The 26963-nt window shown below is 37.4% G+C and overlaps 1 protein-coding gene across 2 annotated transcripts; it reads left to right on the top strand.

The window, feature by feature from the left end:
• The first annotated feature begins 608 nt into the window (after nucleotides 1-608).
• Nucleotides 609-18598, top strand: CSRP2 (cysteine and glycine rich protein 2). 2 transcript variants are annotated; one of them, XM_083365517.1, is made up of 6 exons: nucleotides 609-728; nucleotides 10021-10139; nucleotides 12503-12671; nucleotides 17159-17288; nucleotides 17678-17771; nucleotides 18128-18598. In XM_083365517.1, the coding sequence occupies exons 2-6, from the start codon at nucleotides 10028-10030 to the stop codon at nucleotides 18202-18204; spliced, it is 582 nt and encodes a 193-aa protein (XP_083221643.1). In that variant the 5' UTR covers nucleotides 609-728; nucleotides 10021-10027; the 3' UTR covers nucleotides 18205-18598. The 2 variants fall into 2 exon arrangements, with proteins under 2 accessions (XP_083221643.1, XP_083221644.1); XM_083365518.1 differs by having other exon boundaries at nucleotides 710-732.
• Nucleotides 18599-26963: the final 8365 nt, after the last annotated feature.

Here is a 26963-nt window from a genome sequence, read left to right as displayed (position 1 = left end):
TTTATATTGCCCTTAAGGATGTCAAACTTGCCACATCACGTGACGTGTCGCGGCATATCATTACTTTTTTTTTTGGATTGCCGGAGCTGGGGTGGGTGCGGCCTCCGTATGATGCAACCGGCCCGTGGCCCGGCTAAATACGAGCTTATATCCAAAATATCCTTTATTAAATACAGTGCTTTTTTTTTGTAAAAGAAAAAGGTGCCGGAACTCACACATGTCATACAACCTGCCTTGCCTATTCTACAAGGTTCCATCCAAAAAAGGTGCCGGAACTCCGTTCTGAGCTTTCTATGAGAAAAAAAGGCCCTGATTAAATATATTCACCATGGGGATGGTGAGAGAATATCTAGAAATGTTTCTACTCAACTAGCCAGGGGTTTCATATTTCAAGTTGACTTCACTCTGAATCCTAAGATTTATTAAGTTCCAAAATTGCCTAGTATTCTGATGAAATGCAAATAGGGTGGCCTTCCGAGGGGACATCAAAAGCTCACGGGCGGTTAAGGGGGAAAAAATGACGAAAAGCCACTATGACCGCGAATGAGAGCACGAAGGGCTTATTTTACTGCAGCTGATCAACGTCAGGAGGCGGCGGGGGCTGGGTTGGAGAAGCCGTCGGACGGCTCCACCTCCTCGCGAAAGCCTATAAACAGCCACCAAGAAGACTCCAGGTTTATTTCTTCCAGAGCGACGGCTGAGTTGGGGATCGCGCTGCAGCGCTGTTGGTAGGTAAGGGGCGAAGTGAGGTGCGCGTTGCGTGCTTACATGGAGAAGGTAGGAGGGACAATGTCGGGACTTCTCTCGCGATTTGCTTTCCTCACCCTCCTCGACCATCTTCGCTTCTGTACCTTAGCCCTGCTTGGTGGCTCCTGAAGCCAGTCCGAGGGGATCTGCGGGGAGGCTTCACTGGACTCGGACCGTTTGCAATGAGGGAATTGCCTCGGGAAAGGCCGCCAAACGCGACCACCTCTAAGCGGGGGCGTTTCCAAAGGTGCTTGTTCCAAAATGGAAGGTTTTGCGAGGTTTGTTTTTTTTAAAGCGTCTGCTGGAATGAATTACTACTTCAGCTTAGAAGACTGGCTAACTAAGTACTGGTGGGCGCAGAATATCTGTACATCAGTGACTGGGCGTTTCATGATTTGTCTAGGATTTACCTTTCTAAATCCTGTATCCGCCCTTAAGTAGGTAATTGTCTTTCTTTTCTCCTCCTGCATTCTCTCCGCCTCTCACCCTTCATTAATTGCACTAATAAGGAGCCCATTCAACCCAGATGTCTTGGTTTAACTTTTTTTTTTTAGCTGCAAGCTTTCCTTCCATAAAGGCTTGCAGGATCTCAGCGTCCCCCCTGGCCCGACTTGCTCTAGACTAGAGGATGCTGAACTTTTGTTTTGATTGGTTTTTAGATCAAGTGCTGTGTTCCCCTTCTAAGCTTATTTGGGGAAATTTGTGTCGTTTTTAGTTGAAGCGGTAATCTACTTTTGAAGCAATCTGTGGCATCCTAGCCTGAAGTTAGTTGTATTGTGTGAAAAAGGTGTGAGTATATAGCTTAATGGAATGAAAAAATTTCAAGACATCGGACAACCGTTTGCCAGAATGATATAAGGGGCTCCTGCTTGATCACAAGGTTGGACTAAAAGATCTCAAGTCCAACCCTGCTATTCTATGTTCTAGTTGAGCTTGATCCCATTTATGAAAACACTGTAAAGTGTATTGCTTGTGAGAAAGCAGGTTAAATGTGAAATTGTAGCCTCTAGCTAAAAATTGAGAGTTTAATAACATTTTCAGATTCACACGTTTTATTAAAAGGCATCCACTTTCATAAACTGTTGCTCATTTAGTTTATGTCTGCCAGCAAACTGCTATTAAAAGGTGCACTGCTCACATAGACTTTGATTTATATCACTGGGAGACATGTTAGAGCAGAGATCCCCAACGTTTTGGGCACCAGGGTGTGGAACCCATGGAGAGAGGATTTCATGGACTGGAGGGAACCTGGTTTCATGTACTGCCTGCATCCTGCAGATGGGGCTTGCTTGTTTGCACGAACCGGTTTCTGACATGCCACGGACTTGTGTTGGTCCACGGACTGGTGGTTGGGGACCCCTGTGTTAGAGCTCAATACATATGTTAAAAGCTCAATAAAACACCATCTCCTTTAGTACGTGTGTGTGTGTGTGTGTGTGTGTGTGTGTGTGCTAGTAAACCAATCATCTTGGTTTATGATGGATATCCATTGGGTTGAATATTGATTTAAAATGGAAGTGATTAAAGGATAGCTGTCCTTTTTTAAAATGCAGCCTTACCTATTAATCTGCTGGAGGTTCCCTTATTTCTCTTTTGTGGGATTTTTTAAAAAATGCCCCTTAGTAAAAGTATGAGTCCTTGTGGTAAACCTCTTAATAGAAAACTAATTGATGCATTTAATGTAGCTTAATCACATTCATTGGCAGTCTGTGGTTGGCTTGCTGATGTTCACTATCCTATCCTCAAAGGTTGCAATAATGGAAATTCTTATCTTTTGAAAATGAATTGGAACATATGAGAATGTAACAAAAATTTTGAATATTTGGTGAAAATGGCTGTCCATTGTTGGATGGCTGTAAATCTGGTGCTGTCTTCTATATTTCAAAAGAGTTTTGTTTAAATTTTATCACTGCAATATTTAGAAGCTTCTCAGGAAAACTTGAATAGTCCTCAAACAGGCAATTTATATTCTGTTTTATAACTTCGATCAAAATATGTTTTTATTTTGGAATAAATTTACTCTTTAACACAACAAATTTTGTCATGAAGACAAAACAAGGAAGGATGGAAAATCTAGTGCTATTACTTTCCTAGGATAGATCCCAAAAATTATGTAATCTCATCTGATTCATAGAACTTGTTCTATAGCCTCCAAATCAGAGTATAGAAAATTTTCTAGGTTGGAGGTTTTAAATAGCATGGAAACAATTGGATAATAGAAGCTAATTTTAGATATTTTACTAAAATTTATTTTATCATATTTGCCTTTCCTGTAATGAGTATATCCAAGGTAAAATTGTATGGTATGGAAATACTAAATTTTATCTTGCTTTACAATTATGATGAAGGCATCCTATTGTAGAAATACTTTATCAAACTTTGGAAAAAACGTGGGCTGAAAAGATTTGTAGGGAGATGGAACTAGTAAACTAGTCATTTCTGAAGTAGATGAAATAACATAAATATCCATATTATGAAAAATATAGTACATAAGATATGTATATTTTTATAGCTTATTACAATTTATAAAATGTCCTGCACTGATTTTCTTTTCTAATACAGCCTTTGAGACTTAGGGCCGAAGTACATGTTATATTATCATTAGGTTGTACACTTTAAAACTTAAGATAATTATAAAAACTGAAAATGAAGGTTGTCATTGGCTAAAGATTAAAGATCATCTTTTATATAATATAGTACTTTCATAGAGACCTTAGATCTAAAACAGCGAGTATTGGAAGTCTAAACAATAACAATAAGATAAATTGTTTCAGATATGAATAATCAACTTTTCTTTTTGTATGATGACAGAATAAATTCTCAAGCACTGTTTTGTAGTTTATCGGTACAATATGTTTTTCTTGCGTGGATTCATAAAATATTTGTAAGCTAAAATGTATTGACCTGTTTGTGGCTCAATGTGATTAGATTATGGTTCAGTGTGGTGCAAGAACCTAGAAAAACTGATTAATTCCATTAACCATGGGTACTGAGTGTTGTGTGATCTTAGCCTTTCTGTGTTTTCATTCTCCAGGTATGCGTACATTTTCTTCTGGAGAATGATGAGCCTAGTTATTTCTTATTTATTAAACTATAAAAAACTGAACTGGTGACTATGTTACAAGAAGGTTACCTTTCTATTTAATTGCTGTGTGTTTCTTTGTACCGTTGAGGATTGAGTTAGAGGGCTAATCCCAAAATTTAGATCCTACAAGCATGAATCAGTTTTGTCATCTTTCATAACCAATAACATAAACCTGGCACAAGTTTTTATCCTTTCTTGTTCTTCTGGGAGAAACTTTCTTTTTCAAAACATGAATAAATGTTATAATGTTAAATGATTGTGTCAGATTAAAAACTATCATTTTTAGAGTGACCTTTCTCTGTCAGGCAGGGCCACAGGAGTATTTTGGCTAATTGATGGTTAAAGTTGCTCAAATCTGCAATATGTTGGACTCCAACTAGGCATGTCTGGCAGAAATGTGGGCTTAGTCTGGTATTATGATCTGGGATGAATTTAAGATATTAAGTACTGAAGAAGCAGATAAGGATCCCTTGCATTATTTGTTTAGTCACTTGTTTCTTGGGCCCAAATCCTTCTGAGATCATTAAGGCAGCCAAGCCGTGGGCTGTATGTGGTAGTGTCAGCCTTTTTGAAAGAAGTGGTGCCTTCCACCTTGAAGAAGGCGGTGTGTTCTCTCCTCAAAAGACTGTCGGCTGGTGGCCCCCAGGGGGACGGCCTTCTCTGTGGGCGCTCCGGCTTTGTGGAATCAGCTGCCGGTTGAGCTCCGGATGGCACCGGATCTCCGCTCCTTCCGGCGCGGGTTAAAGACCCATTTATTTGAACAAGCTGGCCTGGCCTGATGGGGAGTTAGGGTTTTAATATTTATATATATTTTCTATTGTTTTTACTGTGGGCAATAATTTAATTCTTTTTTAACTTTTGTATTTTTGTAGTTTTATGATATGCCCTGTTCACCGCCCTGAGTCCTTCGGGAGAAGGGCGGTATAAAAATTTAATAAACCATAAACCAACCATAAACTTGGACCCAACTATCAATTACCATCTAGTCACCAACCTTAACTTTTTAGAGACAGTTGAAGACAAGATGGTGGGGTTGCAGTTGCAGATAACTGAAGAAAGATAGATTCATTCTAATCTGGGTTCCTGCCTGAGATTGTACAGAGACGGTCTTAGTCACGCATGTTGATGATCTGGAGCAAAACTGGAATGCAGTTAGTGAATCTGTCCTAGTGCTGATTGATATTTCAGCAGCTTTTGATACTGTCAATTCTGGTATCCTCCTTGACTGACTCCAGGATTTGGGAATTGGAGGCACCATATTGCAGTGGTTCTCTTTTTTTCCTTCAAGGTTGGTTTCAGTCAGTGTTGGCAAGGAGGGGAAGAGTTTGCTCCCCATACCTTTTCTTTATGGAGTGCCATAAAGTTCAATGCTTTTTTCCCCCCTCTTGTTCAACATTCACATGAAACTGCTGGGTCATCTGCAGTCTTAGAGTCTGATTTCAGTATTCTGATGATACCCAATAATTTTAATTCCAGGTCAACCAAATGAGGTTGTTAAAGTTCTATCCCAGTGCCTGGAATCTGTTTGGGCCTGGAAGGGAAAGAATTGATCTTGGCTCAATTCTACTAAAATCAAATGGCTGTGGTTCTTAGGATCACCTAAAGTGAGATTACTCCTAGGTGAATTGCATTTCCCCATTCAGAAGTGATAGGCAATCTGGAGGTATTCCTTGACTCGCCACTCCTGTTCAAGAGTGGCAATAGCCAAGGCAGCATTGCACAACTTCACTAGTTGCATCTCTTCCTGAATTGGGAGACTCTATAGACAGCCACTCACAGTTTTGTCATCTCATGGCTTAACTGTTACTTATTAAATTTATATGCTGCCCATCTTGCTATCCAAAACAACAGGATATTGCCCTTGAAAATCACTTGGAAGTTTCAACTGGGCCAGAATACATCTGAATGAACAGTGGTGGGTCTACTCAGCATGCCTGCTTAATCAAGTCGGTGGCTTAGCCCCAGGAGCAAAGCTGGCTGGTGCGGGGGTAGGTCTAACCATCCTGTTTTCCCCCAGTCTTCCCCTGCCGCTCCCGTTTCCCATTACCCCCTCGGTGCGATCCCTAAAAAGGAAGCAAACTCTTCCCTTCTCCCTCCCGATTTGATTTCATAATCTCTCCCCCCCCCCAGTCTTCTGCTCACCTCATATTCTTCTCTGACAAGCTGGTTGGGCTGGCTTTAAATTGGCTTGCCGGATGGGGATCGCAGGCCGGCCACGTGCACCTCGGACGGGGCCAGCCCGGGAAAGGGAAATCCTGGCTGCCAGGGAGCGGGGCGCCTGGGCTAATCAGGAGCCCCGCGAGGGGGCAAGTCCGCATGGAGAGAGAGAGCGAGAGAGAAAGCACAAGTGCCTCTCTCTCTCTCTCTCTCTCTCTCTCTCTCTCTCTCTCTCTCTCTCTCTCTCCAAATGGCGGAGGAGGCTGGGAGCCACAGGAGCAGGCTGAAAGAGCCGCATGCGGCTCCAGAGCTGTGGGTTGCCAACCCATGTGCTAAACCAAAGGCAAGTCTTTGGATGGAAACAGTATATACATTACTGTAAATGTGCAGCTTCTATACAAATCGAGCAGTAAGATATTGTATTACATGAAATTTGAGAGCCAACTGCATTTAAGGTCTCTCAAACACTTCAGGTTGTCATACTATATTAATTTTAAAAGGTAGGTCTGCAGTGAAACATCATAAAGAGCAGTGATAATCTCTCTAAATTGCTTCATGAAGAACAGTTTTCTGAAATGCACCAAGACAGACTGGAGCACTAAATCCTAACATGAATTTGCCTGTGTCACAGAAATGAAAATGTGATTCATTTGTAAAACCATCCAGGGAATACTGTATATCAGTGTTTCTCAACCTTGACCACTTGAAGAGGTGTGGACTTCAACTCCCAGAATTCTTCAAAGGTTGAGAAACATTGCTGTAGATTAAGGAATCTCTAAAGCTTTAAATATCTAGATTCTTATACTCTGAAGAATTGCAGACATTATGATATCTTTCTTTAAAAAGTATCAAATATTCCTAATAAAAATAGCAAATGTGCAAGAACACCAATTTTAATTATTTGTAATAATGAATTATTAGAGTTGCAAATGGAAAGGAAAGCTTGTTTATAATTCTTGGTTACTTTGTTGTCAAAACAGACTGTGGAATGACAAGCGTCTTCTAATCTTTAGGAGATACCACAAAATGTGGGAGTCTTCTAATGTTAAGATTTTGAAACATATTTGCCTGTCTTTGGATCATACTTTGAATAGATTTTGAATAGTAATGAAACAAACTATTAGGATAAATATATCCTTTTTAGGGTGAAGTTTATGGAAAAATTACAGGTACTTGAAGTATATGACATTGTCATTTTTCACTTCATTTTGATCATTATGTGATGCAAAACTATGCTATAATCTAAGATTCTCAAAAATATAGCATTATTGGCATGCTAGCATTAAATTAGGCATGTACTGCAATACAACAAATGGATGAAGATGTTTTATTTGGGATTAATTATTCCAGCCATATTCCAATCATGTTTACATCTAAGCAGTCATTGCTTAGCAGCTTCTATATATAAGTTCTACAGGAAAAGAAAATCGTAATTAAACTGAACCTCACCTTCAGACTATTCTATTATCCTTCACTTAAGCAGTAGAAAGAACAGTAAACATGTCTACCAGGTGCTTGTAACACTGGTGAGCCTCTGTGCCAAAAGAACAATTGAGTGGACGATAGCTGGAAGTTTCATCCAACACTGTTCCTTCATCCTAATGTTTACACTCATTATTGAATAGTAGACAAGTTTACCACTCTTCTTCCAACAAACTACAAGTGCAGGCATGCCCCCTATCACCATTGTTGTTTGTTTTAACGTTAGAGATTTTATTAATTAAAATTCGAGAGTCCTGTATGATAAAGGGAATTAAAATAAAACAGAATGATTATAGATTGAGAGCTTTTGCTGATGACTTGGTTGTGACATTATCTCAACCGATACAATCGGTTATAGATTTGATGGAAATTATAACTCAGTATGGAAAGGTTTCTGGGTTTAAGGTAAATAGTAATAAGACCAAGATATTGTCTAAGAATATGTCTATGAGTGAAAGGGAAATGTTATGAAATAGTAAAAAAGGTTAAGTATTTGGGAGTGTATATTGCAGCTTCAAATGCAAAATTATATAAGAATAACTATGAAACACTATGGTTGAAGATACAAAAGGATTTAAATAATTGGAAAAAATTACAATTATCTTTATTAGGAAGAATCGCAGCTGTTAAAATGAATGTTCTGCCGAAGTTTCTCTTTTTGGTTCAAATGATACCTACCGTATATTGAAAAAGGATGCCAACCTTGATGAATGGCAGAAGGGTATTAATAAATTTATCTGGGCAGGGAAAAAACCAAGAGTCACATTTAAGATTCTGCAAGATGCTAGGGAAAGAGTGGGACTCAAGGTGCCTAATTTGAAATTGTATTATGATGCGGTGGTCTTGACATGGGTTAGCGATTGGCTTAATTTAACTAATAAAAGAATACTTCACCTTGAGGGTTGGGACTTGGTTTATGGATGGCATGCATATTTGCTTTATGATAAAAAGGTGGACAGGGCTTTTAAATCTCATATTCTTAGAAGTGCCTTGCTGCGTGTCTGGAAAAAGTATTATTATAAGTTAAATTATAAAATACCAATTTGGGGAATTCCCGGACACGCGATAGAAGGCGTATCTATGGGAGTGAGTTTGGATATGTTTTCCTATAAGGAATTAGATTGGAAGGGAATAATTGGCAACTTAAATCATTAGATGAGTTAAAACAAGAAAACATAAGTTACTCTTGGTTTCAATATACCCAATTGAAAGCTAGGTGGAAGCTGGATCAGAAGGTTGGCATCACAACTACAGATGAAAACTTAGTAAAACAAATTAGAGATTTAAATCATGCATATATAAAGAGGATATATAATGTTTTAATTGAATTGGATTCGGAAACGGAATTAGTTAAAGATCGTATGATAAAGTGGGCACAAAATATCCAGGAACCAAATTCCGTTGGATATTTGGGAGGTAATCTGGGTTAGAAATGTTAAATTTACACAGGCTCAAAATTTAAGAGAAAATTTTTATAAAATGTTTTGTAGATGGCATTTGGATCCCAAAAAGTTGTCTAACATGTATCCTAACCTACAGTCTAAATGCTGGAGATGTGGTAGTTTAGGTGCCACCTATTTTCATATGTGGTGGACTTGTAGAAATAAAGCTTTTTGGATTAAAATTTGGTGGAACATTCAAAAGATTTTTAAGAGAAAGATAAAGTTTTCTCCACAATTGTGTTTATTGGGTATTGTTGTAGATTGTGATACTAAAGAAACCAATCTGATGTTGAATTTGATAACAGCAGCACGGTTACTGTTGGGACAATACTGGAAGAAGGATAGTTTGCCTACTATAGAAGAATGGGTGTTTAAAGTTTGGAATCTTGCAGAAATGTCTAAGATTTCTGCTTATTTGAAGGATCATTCACAAGAAAGATATATTTCAGTTTGGAGAAGATGGATAGATTATATTCAGAATAAATATGGGACTAAAAAGTTCCACTTAGTTTATGAGTAGATTTTAGAGGGATATTGTTATTAATTTTAGTATTAGTATTGATTATATTTTTGCTTAAGTTATTATTATTAAGTTTTTAATAATTTGAATGTATCTATGTTAAAGGGGAGTTAAAGCACATTATGAATTTGGTTAATTTTATAATGGATAATTTTAGTTAGAATATGATTATTATATCTATAACCCTGTATTCAGCTCTGGGAAGTGGGGGGGAAGGGGGGTGGTTTGGGGTGGGTGGGTTTTGGGGATATGTATTGTAAAGAAATTTTTAAAACTCTTTAATAAAATAAAAAGTGCAGGCAAATGTGGCTAAAACCTCTGGCTCCCATGGACTCATTTTTGTACATCTATAAAGTGTGTCTTCAGCAGCCAGTAATTAACTGGCACCAAAGGAGGCTTTGGTCATCCCTTTCTCTCCTCCCCCAACTTCTTTTGTAGATGGAACCCGCTTTCTCTGTTACTGAGACTGAATAAGGCTTGGAGCCGGTTTGCAGCATGGACTACGGCGCTTGGGGGTTTGGGCAAAAAAGGCCTTGGTGGGAGCACATATTTAATCCTATTGTTAATTGTTAGCATTTATTCTGCAGATTCAAAATGCCAAACTGGGGAGGTGGAAACAAATGTGGAGCCTGTGGCAGAATAGTATACCATGCGGAAGAAGTCCAGTGTGATGGGAGAAGCTTCCACAGATGTTGCTTTCTTTGTAGTAAGTACTTATGAAACTCTTTTTGAATGAATTAGCAGTATTTGAGCAGTATGGATCATAAGATTATAAATAGCAAGAACATAAATTTAGTACTGAGCTATACAGTTGCCACCTTCCTCCTTCCGGTATATATTTTCAAGTTGGACAGTATTTAATATTTTATTGTTATGTATAAGTAGGGGTGTAGGTCTATACATATGTTGTATGTAGTATGTTTTAGGTATGTGTCATGTATGTGTCTCACTTTGAGAGCGGGCAACGAAATTTCATTTTTGATGTGTGCCATTGTGCCCAAAGTAAATGACAATAAAGATTATCTTATCTTATCTTATCTTGGGCTCCAAAGGTCACAATGTGAAATGATATAAGATTGTATTTTGCAAGTTTGTATTCCATAATTCCTGGGTAATTCATGCAGACTCTGCAGAACAAATGTACAGTTAAAAGAATGCTTTCAGATAGTCATTTAGTTCTGACTAACATTGGCAGTTTTAAAAGAACAGGTAATAGGTAATACAATTCTGAAATATATCATCATACCTGCTAATGATACACAAGATTGTCACTTTGATCCATGTAGACAACTTTAAATATAAAGCTTATTATTTATTCTGTTGACAAAAATGTGCTAGCAGAATACAGAATTAATCTATCAAGATGCAGTTCTCATACTGTAAGCTACTCTAGAAATCCACATTTTAGATATCATTTTGAGAAATTATTTACTAGTTTGATTCCCTTCAATGCTTATATCAAATAAATTAATGATGTGGTTTACAGTAGTTATTTTCTATTTCAGCCTAATGGAGATGAAATTCTCTTGGGCTTTGCCATAGAGGTTGTAGACTGTTTTTAAGAACAGAGTTGATGCAATTGTTTAGCTTAGCAGATTGTTAAGATTCTGAATTTTTGTACTAAAACATGATTCCCATTTTAGCATCTTCTAATTATTTCAAACAATTGGCTGATAGGGTATCATGAACAATACTATTATTTAATAAATGCTAATTGTAACATATAAAATAAAAGGATAAAAACTAATTAAACTGAAAGTTGAATTGGAATTTTTATAAGGTACATTTAAATAGAAGCTCAATCAAGTTTCAACTACCATGAAAGATATTGCTTACAGTAAAATCCGTGCAGTGAATGGATATTTTTAAAGTTTTATAGTTTGCTTTCAGGATTGCTTCTTCACATTTTACAAAACATCAAGAAGGAATAAGTTTCTAAAATATACAGAATATACTCAGTGATGAAGGAATATATAATTTAGCTTCTCTACGTGTAGAATTGAGCTCAAGAGTTTCTTTGTTAAACTTATAATTGCTAAATCCAATGAGTTTGAACCTTGGAAACATGATAGTGTCTTAGGAAAGTGTGAAACATTGATACTGTACACAGTTAAACTGAAGCATGGAATCCAATTTTAGTACCTGAACAAAAACTGATACCAAACAAAACCATTTCTAAAAGTTATTGCAGCAGTACAGCTCTGCTTTCCTGGTTGAGGAAAGGAGAAGCAGACAGATCTAATTCCATAAAGAGTTAATTCTTTCACAGCGCTTATTTCCATTGCTCTTAGCTTGAAATTTTAGAATGGCTCTTCATTTGTATTAACATCTGGTTTGATCCTGATGCCAATGTTTCAGCTTTTATAATCTTAGTTGTGGAGATATCTAAGTTACTGAGCAAGCATTATGGTCTACTACTATATTAATTCTAAAATGCCTGTTTTTGATCAAATACTCAAAGCAACACTGTTTTCAGCAAGTCTAAATTGAATTATTTAATTCTTAATTTTTATAAAATGTGTATAATGCACAACTGTGATTGTATAAAAGTTGCTTTTATTTGCTTATTAATACAGAGATACTTGTCTTACTAATACAGATATACTTGTTTCCCAGCCAACTAAACAAGCAACCTACGTCTAAAAGAGGAATAAGTAATAAGCTTGTTATGAACATGGATTTAAATTGGCTCTGTATTTTAGCTGTTTCACACAAAAATATTAATGAAACAGCTAACAAAACAGTCCTTGTTTGGTATAAAGCTGTAGATGTTTTGTAAAGGTAACATGTCCTTGGGAACTCTTGCATGATTAAACTTATTGGGACTGATGTAAATAGTTCTATGAGGTTTGAAATAAAGGAAAAAAATGCTCCTTTCATAGCCTCACAAATTAAATTTAATCAAGTTTTCCTTCTGCAAATGCAGATCTTAAAAGCCAAAGAGGACAGAACATATTAATAGAACAGAATATAATACTGTTATTCAAAGAACCAGTCCCCTCAGTTTTAAATAGACATAGCTACTGAAACTTTCTTTTAGGTAATAAACATATCTAACTTCTTCCTTAGTGATATGCCGGAAAAACCTGGATAGCACAACTGTGGCCATGCATGATGAAGAAATATACTGCAAGTCTTGTTATGGGAAAAAATATGGCCCCAAAGGATATGGCTACGGGCAAGGAGCAGGCACTCTCAATATGGACAGAGGAGAAAGGCTTGGCATAAAGCATGACAAGTAGGTACAGCAGTTATTTACCTCTAGCTGGCTACAATTTGAACTATAGCAAATAACTGGATGTTGAAAATAGCCTTCTCTTTTTCTTAGGTCTCTAGCTTGAAACATTAGATGTATTATCTATTACATACAAACTATCAAGAACACCTTAAATAAAAGTGGAATAAAAAGATCGCTCTGGTTTTCGAGGATTGATTTTATTTTGGTGACTAATGACTTTTTTTTGAGGACTAAAAAGGTGAAGATTTGTGCAAGAACTATCTCTGATCATAGTCCAGTTTGGTTAGAGATTGATAAGGAGAAAAGAGACAGGCGCTCGTGGCGCGTAAATGAGAATTTGTTTAGAAATCAGAGAAATGTGGAAGAATGCAAACAGCGGATAAAGGATTTTTTTGAAACTAATATGAATAAAGGTACTTCTATGGATATGGTGTGGGATGCTAGCAAGGCATACATGAGAGGGGTGTTGATATATATGAACAACAAACATAGACGTGCTGTGGAAGCTAGGAGGAAAGAACTGGAGAATGAAATAAAGGAAAAAGAAAAGGCTTTGATTTTGAACTCAGAGGATGTGAAGACTAAGGAGGCTATTAAATTGTTAAGAGGACAATTTGATAAATTAATGGCTGACCAAGTGGCAACCAATCTGCGGTTTGCCAGGCATAATACTTTTTGCAACGCTAATAAACCAGGTAGATGGTTAGCTTATAGATTGAGGAAAAAACAAAGGGCTTCTAATATAGACAAGATTGAGCATAAAGGAAGGGTTGTGTTTCAACAGGACCTTATCAAGGACGCTTTTGTGGATTTTTATTCTAAATTATATGCTAAGGAGAAAATTAATGAAAAAGACATTGATATATATTTGGAAAATGCTAGCATCCCGGTTCTTACGCAAGTACAAAAAGAAGGGATTAATCAACTGATCACAGAAGAAGAAATTTTTACAGCAATTAAGGAATTGAAGGTGGATAAAGCACCAGGTACGGATGGCTTGACTGCGGCCTATTACAAAAATTTACAATTAGAAATGATAAAACCGTTAAAGGAACTGTTCCAGACAATCCAGAGGGGGGGAAAGGTGCCACCGTCTTGGAGAACAGCTTTTATCTCTTTGATTCCGAAGGAAGACCAAGATGCTACTCAAGTTAAAAATTATAGACCGATATCACTTTTAAACACAGATTACAAGATATTTGCTAAGGTGTTGGCTAATAGACTGATGAGGGTTCTGCAACAGGTGATTCATGGGGATCAAACAGGGTTTATTAGTGGTAGGCAAATGAAAAATAATGTGAGGCATATAGTTGATGTGTTAGAGTTTTTGGAAAGGAACAACCAGATTGCTGCGGCGCTAATTTTTTTAGATGCTGAAAAAGCTTTTGATCAATTGAATTGGAAATTTCTGTTGAAAGTTTTAGATAAAATGGATTTTGGGGAAACTTTTTTACAACCGATTAGGGCATTATATCAAAAACAAACTGCCCGAATTATAGTTAATAATAGCTTGACAGAAGCATGTAATATTGAGAAGGGCACAAGGCAAGGGTGTCCGTTATCGCCCTTGTTATTTGTGTTAACATTAGAGATATTATTGGTTAAAATTCGGAATTCGGAAAAAATTAAGGGGATTCAAATTGGAGATCAGGACTACAGATTGAGAGCATTCGCAGACGATCTGGTTGTTACAGTGACCCAGCCAGAGAACTCTGTTGTGGACCTGATGGAGATAATAACACAATATGGGAAGGTTTCTGGATTTAAGGTTAATGTAAAAAAACAAAAATTTTGGCCAAAAATATGACAACACCGCAAAAGGCCCTTTTAGAAGGATTAACTGGATTTGAGATTGTTAAAAGGGTTAAATATTTGGGGGTGATTTTGTCGCCCTCTAATACAAAGCTATATAAAAATAATTATGAAAAACTATGGGGGAAAATTCAAAAAGAATTGGAGAGTTGGGAAAAATTGCAATTGTCTTTGTTGGGATGGATTGCAGCAGTAAAAATGAATGTCCTGCCTAAATTTTTATTTTTATTTCAAATGATACTGATTCTTAAGAAAGATTCTAATCTGGAGGAATGGCAGCGAGGTATCAATAAATTTGTGTGGGCAGGGAAAAAACCACGAGTTAAACTTAAGATTATGCAGGATACTCGTGAGAGAGGTGGCCTGAAATTGCCTAATTTTAAATTATATTATGAAGCTGCTGCATTAGTAGGAATAAGTGACTGGATTAATTTGATGCAAGGGAGGTTATTAAATCTTGAGGGCCACGATTTGTTGTTTGGCTGGCATGCATATTTGTTGTATGATAAGAAGGTAGACAACGTGTTTAGGGTGCATATTTTAAGACAGGCATTGCTGAGAGTTTGGAAGAAGTATAGACATAAGTTAAGTTGCAAGATACCATTGTGGGCAATTCCAAAACACGCAATAGAAAATATACATGCTGGCTTCAAACATGATCTGACTATCTACAAGGAGATTCTCAGTTTGGAAAGAAACGTTTGGTGTTTGAAATCATATAGCCTCTTGCGAGAAGAGAAGGTTGTTCAAAATTGGTTTCAATATACTCAGTTACGGGCCAGGTGGAAAGAAGACCAGAAAAATGGATTTACAATGACTGATGAAAATTTGATAAAGCAAATTAGGAATCAGGGACCAGCACATATCAAACGGATATATCTTGCATTGATAGAGATTGACTCAGAAACAGAGCTTGTTAAGGATTGTATGATAAAATGGGCCCAAAATATCCAGGAAGTTATCACAATGGACACGTGGGAAAAGATTTGGGTGAGGAACGTAAAATTTACTCAAGCTCAAAATTTAAGAGAGAACTTTTATAAAATGTTTTATAGATGGCATTTAGATCCTAAAAAGCTTGCAAGTATGTATCCGAATTATCAGCCTAAATGCTGGAGGTGTGGTGATGAAGATGCAACATATTTTCATAGATGGTGGACATGTAAGAAGTTTAAGGCTTTTTGGATAAAAGTCTGGTGGAATATGCAGAAGATTTTTAAACAGAGGATAAAGTTTTGTCCGCAACTTTTTTTGTTGGGAATAATTGCAGACGCTACAGTTGTGGACATTAAGTTGATGCTGAACTTAATTATGGCGGCAAGACTTTTGATAGGCCAATATTGGAAGAAAGAGGAACTGCCGACCATAGAGGAGTGGACTTTAAAGGTTTCCGACCTGGCAGAGATGGCGAAGATTTCGGCCTATTTGAAAGATCATTCGCAAGAACGCTATATTATGGAATGGAGAAAATGGATTGATTTTATCCAGAACAAGTATAGGGTTAAGAAGTTTTATGTAGCATTTGAATAAGTCTTCTTTCGTGTTTTTTTTTCTTATCTTAGTTTCTTTTTATACATATTCAATATCATTAAGGTTTGTTTTATCCTATATAAGCTAGAGAGTGATGGATTTTAGAGTTTATAATTGTTAGTATATGATTGTTTATGATTGCTTTTTATATATATACCTTGTATTTAGCTCTGGGAAGTCGGGGGGGGGGAGGGGGGGGAGGGGGGAGGTAGGGAGGGGGGAGGAGGGAGGGGGAAGGGGGGATTCTTAAAGGAAAACTGTATTTTAAAACTTTTCAATAAAAAAAAAGATCGCTCTGGTTGTATATTTGAGCATTAATGATCTGAGGCTGTTCAAGAGACGCAGCATTTGTAGAAAAATGCCATTTCTTTTTTATTTGTACGTAATGGATTGTTACATCCTGTGAGAGCAAAGCTCAAAAAAAGCGAGGTTATCTTTTTGCCAAGATCAGTTCCTATTGATTAAAATGTTTTATGATCAGATGAAACACGGTGAGGAAGAAGTAAACTTCTATCTAGTCCCTTGTTGAATCGTGTTAAGGTCTTAAACGTGAAAGTTAAATTGAGCAATCTTATAATAGTTCAGTTCAGTGCAACACAAATCATGGCTTCTCACTGGAGGAATATGGTTGTCAGCTTACAAATTTGGCTGCTGTGATTTCCTCTTGCATCAAGCCAGTATGTACTAGCTTGCCTCTTCTGGTCACAGAGGCAACAGGTAAATTTAGTAACAATAATAACCAAAGCATTATTGAGGAAAGACTTACTGATCTAACAGGTAAATTTAGTAACAATAATAACCAAAGCATTATTGAGGAAAGACTTACTGATCTATGTCAAGAGATCAATGTGTTATATTCTTTGCAGCCCATTTTGCCCAAGCAAAACTGATTTTTTTATTTAAAGATTCCTTTTTTCTCTTGTCACAATTGAAGTCAACTTATGGCCCTCCTGGGGTCAATAAACGCAGCTAAACTTCAACAATATACCCTTCCTTTGCCGTGGCTCTTTGTAGAGCTATAGTTGCTCTTAGAGGAAGAAATAAAAGACCCTGATTTTGCACACTGTTAATGAGAGCTCAGTCTAGCCTGACTGTTCATTGCTGATTCAGAAAGACACTCATTTCAGCAGTTCTTTTCATTCTAGTGTACCTTCTCATCGACCTACAACAAATCCAAATACTTCAAAATTTGCTCAGAAATTTGGAGGGGTAGAAAAATGTTCCAGATGCGGTGACTCTGTGTATGCAGCTGAGAGAGTAATAGGAGCTGGAAAGGTAAGGTGACATACAATAGTTTGCAAATGCCCTGGCAAACTATTCTGGATGTGCTTGGTGATTTAATTGAAAGCAATGACCTTGACTTGTTAGAATTGGGTTGGTTTTATTTGCTTTAAAATGCATTTCATAAAAAAGAACACCACCTGGGAATGGGGGCTAAGTCATTTTCCCAAATAAATTTATATCTAAATGCTTTCTACTAAAAGGAAGCAATCTAACATGAAAAACATAATGATCTCTAGAAGACTAGATTGATTTATTATGTGCCATCAAGTTAGTGTCGAGTATTCTTTGTGACCACATAGATTTTCTCCATGAAAAAGATTATGTGCATCTACTGAAAATGATGAAACATATAAGTCTGAAATAGTTTGTTTTCTTTCTAGCCTTGGCACAAAAATTGTTTTCGCTGTGCCAAGTGTGGTAAAAGCCTCGAATCAACAACTCTGACAGAGAAGGAGGGTGAAATCTATTGCAAAGGTAAGGTAAAATATCAGAATCATTCTGGTACGAGATATGTAATTTTAAATCTAAACAGGAGATGGGATTACCATTACTTTAATGTCATTTATCACACTGGTTTAGTTTTAAGCAGATGAAAATGTAAATGATAGTATGCTCCAATTATTGTCATATTGGACAGCTTTATTGAATGGTGAGAGATCTCTGTATAGTGTATATGTAACATCTGCACAAGATTCCTGGGTAGAGAGATTGGTTCACACCAGCAAGTTTAAAAGCACTTTGTAAACTAATATTCTCTGTATCTGATTATATTTTTAAAAAACACCATTTATAGTGGAATGGAACTAATAGTTTACTCTTCCTCTTTTCAGGTTGTTATGCAAAGAACTTTGGCCCCAAAGGATTTGGCTATGGCCAAGGCGCTGGTGCTCTTGTTCACGCTCAGTGACACATTAGCTATTTGGCACAGAGAGGATTCTCTTTTTCCAAGGCTGAGTTTTAAATGCTACCATTTACTGTGAAACAGCTCTTGGCTTATGCTACTGCTTTTCCTTAGGGTACTGCATGTATTTCAGGCTGAAGCAGATTTTTACATAACCTGTCAATCAATTTCAATAAAGCTTTGTATTTAGAGACTCATTTGCGTTGAAAGGTCTAATGGAAAAAATCATATTCCATTGCTTAAATAACTGCAACTGTTCCTTTTTAAAATAAATTTGAAACATCACGCAAATATTTTATAGCATCATAGAAAATTGGTTTAAAAATATATTAATCCAATATAAATATGTTTGGGCTGCATCATGTAAGTGTTTCAAAAGTTGAGGAAAAAAGGTGTGATGTTCCTAATATCCTCCAATTACACAATTTCTGTTGCAGGAAAAAAAAATAGAAATTGCTCGTATGCATTGTGCATGTAGCTTTAAAGACTTTTGATATGAAAAAGATCCCCTGAATACTAATTCATTCTAATTAATACTTGATTTCAGCATTCTGAATAGACTGATCAAACTGTTAAAAGAACTTTAAAAGAAAAGTTTGGTGTAATGGTTAAAGGCACTAAGCAAAAAACTAGGAGACCATTTAGGAAGGAAGATAAGCCTTATCCAATAAAGGTGAAGCATTTCCCTCACCAATTTCTTTTATTTTTTTAAAAAATAAAGACTCAAGTTAATCTTGACTTGGTGGTATAAAACAACAAAGAAAATTGACCTTGATGTTAGTAAAGCTTAGCTAGAATTCTACTCTTTATTAACTGGTTGAGCGATTAGATACCATCAAGTCAGATGTTGATGCTTAGCAACCATGTAGGATGAACTGGACTTTTATTGCCTATCTAATAAGACACATTGAAATGGAGTCCAAATTCCATTGCAATCTTCATAGATTTGTACAAGGAATAGATCGTTTACAGGGTGTTTCTGAATTTATCCAAATTAGGCATGCCATATCTAGGCTGTGCAAGTCTAGATTACTCAATTGCAGCAACAAGCTACAAGCTTATATTTCATTGCTACCATCAAGTGAAAATTTTCTTGCTCATATAGAATACACTTGGTAAAGTGTAATCTTTGACCAACGCAGAAATGGAACCTGAATGCGAAAAAGGTATGTAATGTGACACACTAGGAAAATCTTACACATTTAATTAGAAATATTTTTTGGAGTGGATGTTGAATTTACTAGCATATATATTTCCTTGTGTGTCTAATCACACTTGGCCAAGTAAAGCTTATCCTAATCCTATCCTACCTTATCCTATCCTAATATGTAAAGATAGATCAGGAAAGCATCTCACAGTAGTCTATTAAAGCACTTTCTAGCATACCTTCTGAAGCGTAATTTTTCTGCTAATGCCATTAAGATAAGTAATCTCATATTTATATATGATAGCAATTACTATCTTCCATCAGTACCCAATAAGTAACATCTCTTTTCCTTTTTACTCCTGTGCTGTTTTATCTTCAGACCTGTAAGATATAAATATTGCAATAGAACTACATGCAATAAGAATTCTAGGTACTAGGTGCTTTGGTATAAGACAAGTCAAAAATTGTATTCAAAAAATTGCATTTAGTTCCTTGCCAGGAGTAATTCAAGAACATAACTCAGCATCTCAGAGTTTGTATAAATTTTTATTTAAGCAAAAGCAGATGTGGAACACTACTTTCATGTCCAATAGTCCTGCACATTTTTTTGCCATACTTAATGGTGAGCACAAAAGTGGAGGCAAAAACGAACTTTTACAGTAATGCTGGCGTCACTTCTTTGGAAGAAAGTTTTGGATTTTCACAACCGCATCACTGAATCCAATTTGCCAGTGATGGGTTTTTTCTCCCGCCTTTGTTCTGAAAGAAGAACAAAGCAGCTGCCTGCAATTAGTGCAGGTTCGCATCCCACCAGGCTCAAGGTTGACTCGGCTTTCCATCCTTCCGAGGTAGGTAAAATGAGGACCCAGACTGTTGGGGGCAATTAAGCTGACTTTGTAATAATGCCGCTTGGGGTGTGTGTGAAAGCCCTAATAAGCAGGCATATACATAGAATGAAGGCTACTGCTAAGCTTGTAAGCCGCCCTGAGTCTTCGGAGAAGGGCGGGATATAAATGGAATTAAAATAATAAAAAAAATATTTATCAGTACTCTGCTTCTTTCTTTCTGGCTACAGCCAACAACACTAACTTTAAATAGAACACAGGCGGGTCACTTTGTGGTGGCAAAATCCTGGGCCTAATATTTTTGAAAGATTGAAGGCTGGTGAGACTTCAGGAACCATCAAATATGGATGTTTAAATAAAAGCCACATAGCCACACAGTTCATATATATGAATTTTTAATGTTCATTTAGTAGAAAAGTAAAATTCATACATTTGAGTCACATTGAATCCCACTGACTTCTATTTTTCCCATTAATTTTTAGCCCTGTAAATAGAGTCCTTGCAATGTTTGACACAAATTTCCTCTCTCTCGTGTCAGAAATACAGGAACTAGAAAAGAGAAAATTATTAACTTTAAAAAGATTAAAAACTTTAATAAAAATGTAAATTTATATCCAGGCCACATGGATGGCACACATATTTCTGACCAGTAAGTCATTTTGTGTACATGTTGATTCCAGGGGGCACTTAAAAGATGGATGGTTGTTGAATAAAGCCACATTTGCAGTAAATATCCTTGTCCTCTGGGGGAAACTCCCATTTTTCCATGTGGTCTTTAGTTGTAGCCAAACCATGCACTGTCTTATTTAAACATTTCCAAATCATCCAAACCTCCAAGAAATTCCTCAAGCCGTTCTATCCAATTATGAAGTTGTTTAACATGAAGTTCCCATCTTTTTAATTGTTCTGTCTGCGGTGTAGTAACAATCTCCTTGACGCAATATAAATAGCTCCTCGATTTCAGTCTAGGCTAGGGCTTATTTTTGGGACAGGTCTTATTTTTGGGAAACACAGTACATGTCAAGATTGACTTTTAAACTGTATTACTATGTTTCCCCAAAAGACCTAGCTTGAAAATAAGCCCTAACTTGATTTTGGGGGGTGGGCCTAATAAAAGCCCTACCTCAAAATAAGCCCTAGTTTTGGGATGAGGCGCACACCTAAAAAGCTAGGGTGGGGGTGGGGAGGGTAGAGCTGTCCCACACACCTACTTATTGCAGCCAGGCCTCTCATAAATCGACACCTGCCTCACCTCGCTGGCCCATTTTTGTAGCCGAAGGAAATGCCTCTGCACCTAAAAATGGAGCTCTGGCCTGCATTTCACCATCAGAGTCCTTCTGGAAAGGCCTGTGCATCTGAGAACCGAGCTATGGATTCGGCCACAGAAAAAGTGGACTGGCTAGGCGGGGCTCTTGGTGCCGCTGCCCTGAGGTGAGACCGTGGAAAAGACACCTCCCGAAAATAAAACCTGATGCCTCTTTTGGAGGCAAAAAAATAAATAAAAATTAAGACCAGGTCTTATTTTCAGGGAAACAGAGTACCATTGGTTTGTCCGACAAATACATGGTTTTGTAATGATTAAATGACCAGTTGAAATTCAGTCATGGTAAGCAACAGGGAGGCTCATATTTATTTCAAACACTAGCTACTGCACTTTTTGTTTAAACCTTAATTTAAATGTGCCAAAATCTCATGTCTTTTGTCCCTCAGTGTGGTCCATTGAGGGGCATTTGACTTTTGCCTGACCTGTTGCCCCTTTTCATCCAGTTTTAATGCTGAATCTCATTCTGGGGCTAAAACTGTATTTCAATGTATAAAGTGCTTCTCTTGCTTGAATTCTTCAAGTCTCTAGTTCACTCAAACAGCTTTATCCACTGTTACTTTAGGTTGAGGACAAACTACAAAAATACAAATCCTAGCAACGTTATTCCCACTCTGAAATGGTAAAACTCTAATTTTTCATGTGACAATTCTACATGTCCTGCGTGACAAGGGTTGAATGCTCTCATTCTTGGGGGGGGGTGTCTGTGAATTGATAGAAGAATGTCACTGGGACACTTTGACATATGACAGTCTTCATAATGCAAAAATAATATAAGATTTAGCACTCAGTGCAAAATTCTCAATGTGTAGAAAATTTGGATATGAAGAAATTGCAAAACGTTTCTGTTGCAAACTTGATGCATAGGAAGACCTACTTTCAGGGAAGAAACCATTGTTCAATCTTGCTGGGAAACCTCAAACAACATCTGCATTAAGTATAGTTTTGAAAGCATAGACAATACTGTAGGACAATACCTTCCACATGGAAGAAAACCCAGACATTGAATTTAATCGTTTCCAGCATAGTCTCAGCAATAGAGTAGTTGTATAAATATCATTGGGGAGAAAATGCAGAACTTTGACAACAGGATGAAAAATACTGAGTAGCATCCCATCTTTTAATATTGGCCTTTGCTTCAAATATTTCAAACCTATTGTATGCTTTTGCATCAGACAAAAGCAGTGGTGGACAAGTTATACATTGGCTAAAATTCCGAACTATTTCTATATTTTTCCCAGAATGCCAGATTGCTCAGAGGCATTTAAGGAAAAACAAAATGGTTGGTTGCTGAAAATTTAGCAAAAGCTTTTTCTCCTCAGCACTCTAGGAAAAATAATGTAAAAGCAATGCTAATTGCTCTAGCCTTCCCTCTGGACTCAGATGAGACAAATGCAGAACCTTAAATTTCAGAGAGAGAATGATGCTAGCCAGTCACTTTTATGTAAAAACTGGTTTTGCTAAGATAACATGCTGTGATAAGGTATTTACAACTGAATAAGTGTTTCCCAGAGATTAATCAGCTGTGGTGGGCAGTCTGTGAAACCAGGAAAGCAATGTCATGTGCGTGCTTTTTGCATACTCCAAAATTTTCCTCTTTAATAGGGGATTTCTGTACTGCCCTTGTATCTGGTTTAGCACCGCTGAAGTCCACCATCATCCCATTAGAGAATTTATGCATAGGAATTTGTGATGCACATTTATATTCCAATAACACATGAGTATGGTCACAACTAAGGCCCAAACTCATGACTGAAATAAAAGGGTGACTTTCTCCACAAAATAAATTTGCTATTAGAAGCCAGAGGTGGTGGTTCTGTGGCTGGATGTTGATCTATTACTGATGCATTTAATAGAACTCCTGATGGCAATTAGATAGATAGATAGATAGATAGATAGATAGATAGATAGATAGATAGATAGATAGATAGATAACCTTTATTGTCATTTTTACTGGGCAAAATGGCACACATTAAAAATGAAATTTAGTTGCTTGCTCTCAAAAGTGTACACATACACAACACACATTTAAACATACAACATATGTATAGACCTACACCTTACATATAGGTAACATATAAATATTAATCACTGTCCATCTTGAATACATAATGGAAGGAGGATGCTTTAGAGCAGGGGTGTCAAACTCAATTTCATTGAGGGCCGCCTCAGCATTGCGGTTGCCCTCAGGGGGCCAGGTGGGTATGGCCTGGGTGGGCGTGGCCTACTGAGTGGGCATGGCTAGAGCGTGTATGGCCTACTGGGTAGGCGTGGCCAGCTCTACATCATTTGCATCAAGGATGCCTATGGGGGCCTGGGCAGGAGTGGGACAGATCTGGCAAGAGAAGGGTCTCTGGGCCAGGGCCAAGGCAGTGGGGGCCATTCCCTCACTGTTTCCAGGATGGCTTCGCGGGCCACATGAAACCACTTCGTGGGCCGGATCTGGCCCCTGGGCCTTGTGTTTGACATGTCTGCTTTAGAGTTCACAAGGTTAATACTGCATGGAACAAAACTGACTGAATCTGGATCTTCTGCTTCGGATACCACGAAGCCTCCTCCCAGAGGCTTTCTTTTATATCCTAAAAGAAAGACGATTGTAATCAAAATCATGGGGGTGCTTGCCTGTTCGTAGGGATAAACCTAAGGATCCATATTCCTAGAGATATAGAAGGTGACACTTGCTGAAGCAGGACTACTATTTGGATTGTGTAAATCACACAAGCACTTAGAAGTAGTAGGTAAAATCAAAAGATTGGAGGGCGAATACATTGTGTTCTAATGAATTGGAATTTTACATTATTTTAGAATTTCACTCAACATATTAATATGCTTAAATATATAAACATTTGGTCTGATTCTAGCAAGTACACTGCTCAACTAAATAATACTACATCTGCACACAGTTGGAACAATTTCACACATACATGATTAAGTTACTATGAAGGTTTAGATGGCTCTTGGCCCCTGTGCAATTGTCTACAAGGGAAATACATGCTGTAGGAATCAATCTGTGTATAATTCAATTTTGCATAATTGCAGACCATTTGCAGACAACTGACATTTTGCAAGCTTTAACAGCTGTTTCTGCTCCTTATCTGAAGGTATTTGTTCCCACAAATTCCAACTGTATTGGAAGTACCACAATATGCATGACAAAGGGCAGAGAAAGTAGTCTTGCTAGCAAACTTCACAATCCATTTGATGAAGTGAATAAGATGGAGAAGTGTATCCTTTTCTCTGTTTACAAGGCAAGGCAGTTATTCTATTGTATCTCAAAACATTTACTTATTAACATTCAAGACTATAGAATGAAGTGCATTTCATAGTTAAGGCAGATTCTTATTCGGGTGTTCAAAAATTGAGGGATCTTATCTCCTTTTATCAATCAAATATTATTACATTTTACATCTTTTTATATCCAATGATTTTAATGGTTCTTTAATGTTTATTATGCTGCAAGTCACCCAGAGTCATTTGAAATGAGATGGGGGGGGGCAAATAAATTTAATACCGTATTTTCTGGCGTATAAGACGACTTTTTAACCCATGAAAATCTTCTCAAAAGTCAGGGGTCGTCTTATACGCCGGGTGCTGAAACTTTAGGGACAGGGCTGGCTGGAAAACCTGGAGCGGATCTCCCATTTAGTCTGCGCAGGGAAAGCGGGACCAATTGGAGTAGAAGCTGCAATCTGTGATTTTTTACAGGCTGGGGTCTGGGCGTCTTTCCTTCTAAAGTTGAAGAGCAGCTGTAGAACCTGGAGCGGATCTCCCATTTGGTGTTTTTTTAAAAATCCCATTTATATCCCGCCCTTCTCCAAAGACTCAGGGCGGTTTACAATTTAAAGCACAAATCAATGTGCTTAGCAATAGCCTTCATTCTATGTATATGCCTGCTTATTAGAGCTTTCACACAGACACCCCACAAGCAGCATTATTACAAAGTCAGCTTATTGCTCCCAACAATCTGGGTCCTCATTTTACCTACCTCGGAAGGATGGAAGGCTGAGTCAACCTTGAGCCTGGTGGGATGGGAACCTGCACTAATTGCAGGCAGCTGGTGTTACTTAAGGCTCTGCGCAGGGAAAGCTTTAGAGTGAATTAGGAAAAGTGAAAAAGTGAATTAGGAAAATAGAAAACAGTTGCTGGAATTGGGTATGTGTAGTTTAACGAAGAGAAGGGTGAGGGGTGACATGATAGCAGTGATCCAATATCTCAGGGGCTGCCACAAAGAAGAGGGAGTCAAGCTATTCTCCAAAGCACCTGAAAGCAGGACAAGAAGCAATGGATGGAAACTAGTCAAGGAGAGAAGCAACCTAGAACTAAGGAGAAACTTCCTGACAGTTAGAACAATTAACCAATAGAACAACCTGCCACCAGAAGTGGTGAATGCTCCAACACTGGAAGTTTTTAAGAAGAGACTGGACAGCCATTTGTCTGAAATGGTATAGGGTTTCCTGCCTTAGCAGGGGGTTGGACTAGATGACCTCCAAGGTCCCTTCCAAATTATTATTATTATTATTATTATTATTATTATTATTATTATTATTATTATTATTATTATTATTATTATTAAGTTTAATCCACTTGCACTGTTTTATGTTTACATGTTTGATGACAAACAGCCTTATGTTTATAAGTGACAGTTTTCCTACTAAGTACCTGCATGTCATAAGCATTTCAATTAAAATTACCATATTAAAATCAAATGTGATGTTTTTTAATTTTTATTTGGTGTGCGTTGGAAGAGGGGTAGTCTTATACGGCGAGTATAGCCCAAACCCTATAATTTAACAGGAAATGTAGGGGGTCGTCTTATACGCCCAGTCTTATACGCCGGAAAATACGGTAAATGTATAATAAATTTTATTTTATTTTAATTCCATTTATATCCCGCCCTTCTCCGAAGACTCAGGGCGGCTTACAAGCTTAGCAGTAGCCTTCATTCTATGTATATATAAATTATGTATAAATAAATTACAGCAGTCTCCTTAGTACAGGGGTCCCCAACCCCCAGTCCATGGATCAGTACCGGACTGCAGAATGCCAGCAACCGGTCCACACAAACAAGCAAAGCCCCATTTGCAGGATACAGGCAGCACACAAAACCACGCTTCCTATCTCCACCTAACCAGTCCCTGGTGCCCAAAAGGATGGGGTCCTCTGCCTTAGTACATTCATATTAGTAGCATAGGTAACATAAGCAAAAGTCTCTTTGCATGTGAAGGCATACATATGTATTATTTATCAGTGCTGTGAGGTTAATGATAATGAGTGACATCTGTGAAGTGGATTCACAAAAGCAAGTATGGGTAGTTTTCTCTCTTTTGATATGTGAATATGATAACATTAATTGCAATTAAATACTTCCTGCTTTTTCTCCAATCTCAAGAAGACCAGGAAGGTGATGAGAAGTTAAAGATAGAATTGCAGAATAGTCCGTATAAATAATTTT

This window comes from Vipera ursinii, assembly GCF_947247035.1.
Source record: "Vipera ursinii genome assembly, chromosome: 6".
NCBI lineage: Eukaryota > Metazoa > Chordata > Lepidosauria > Squamata > Viperidae > Vipera > Vipera ursinii.
Note: the sequence above shows the minus strand (reverse complement) of the source record. Positions and strands in the feature narration are given on the sequence as shown.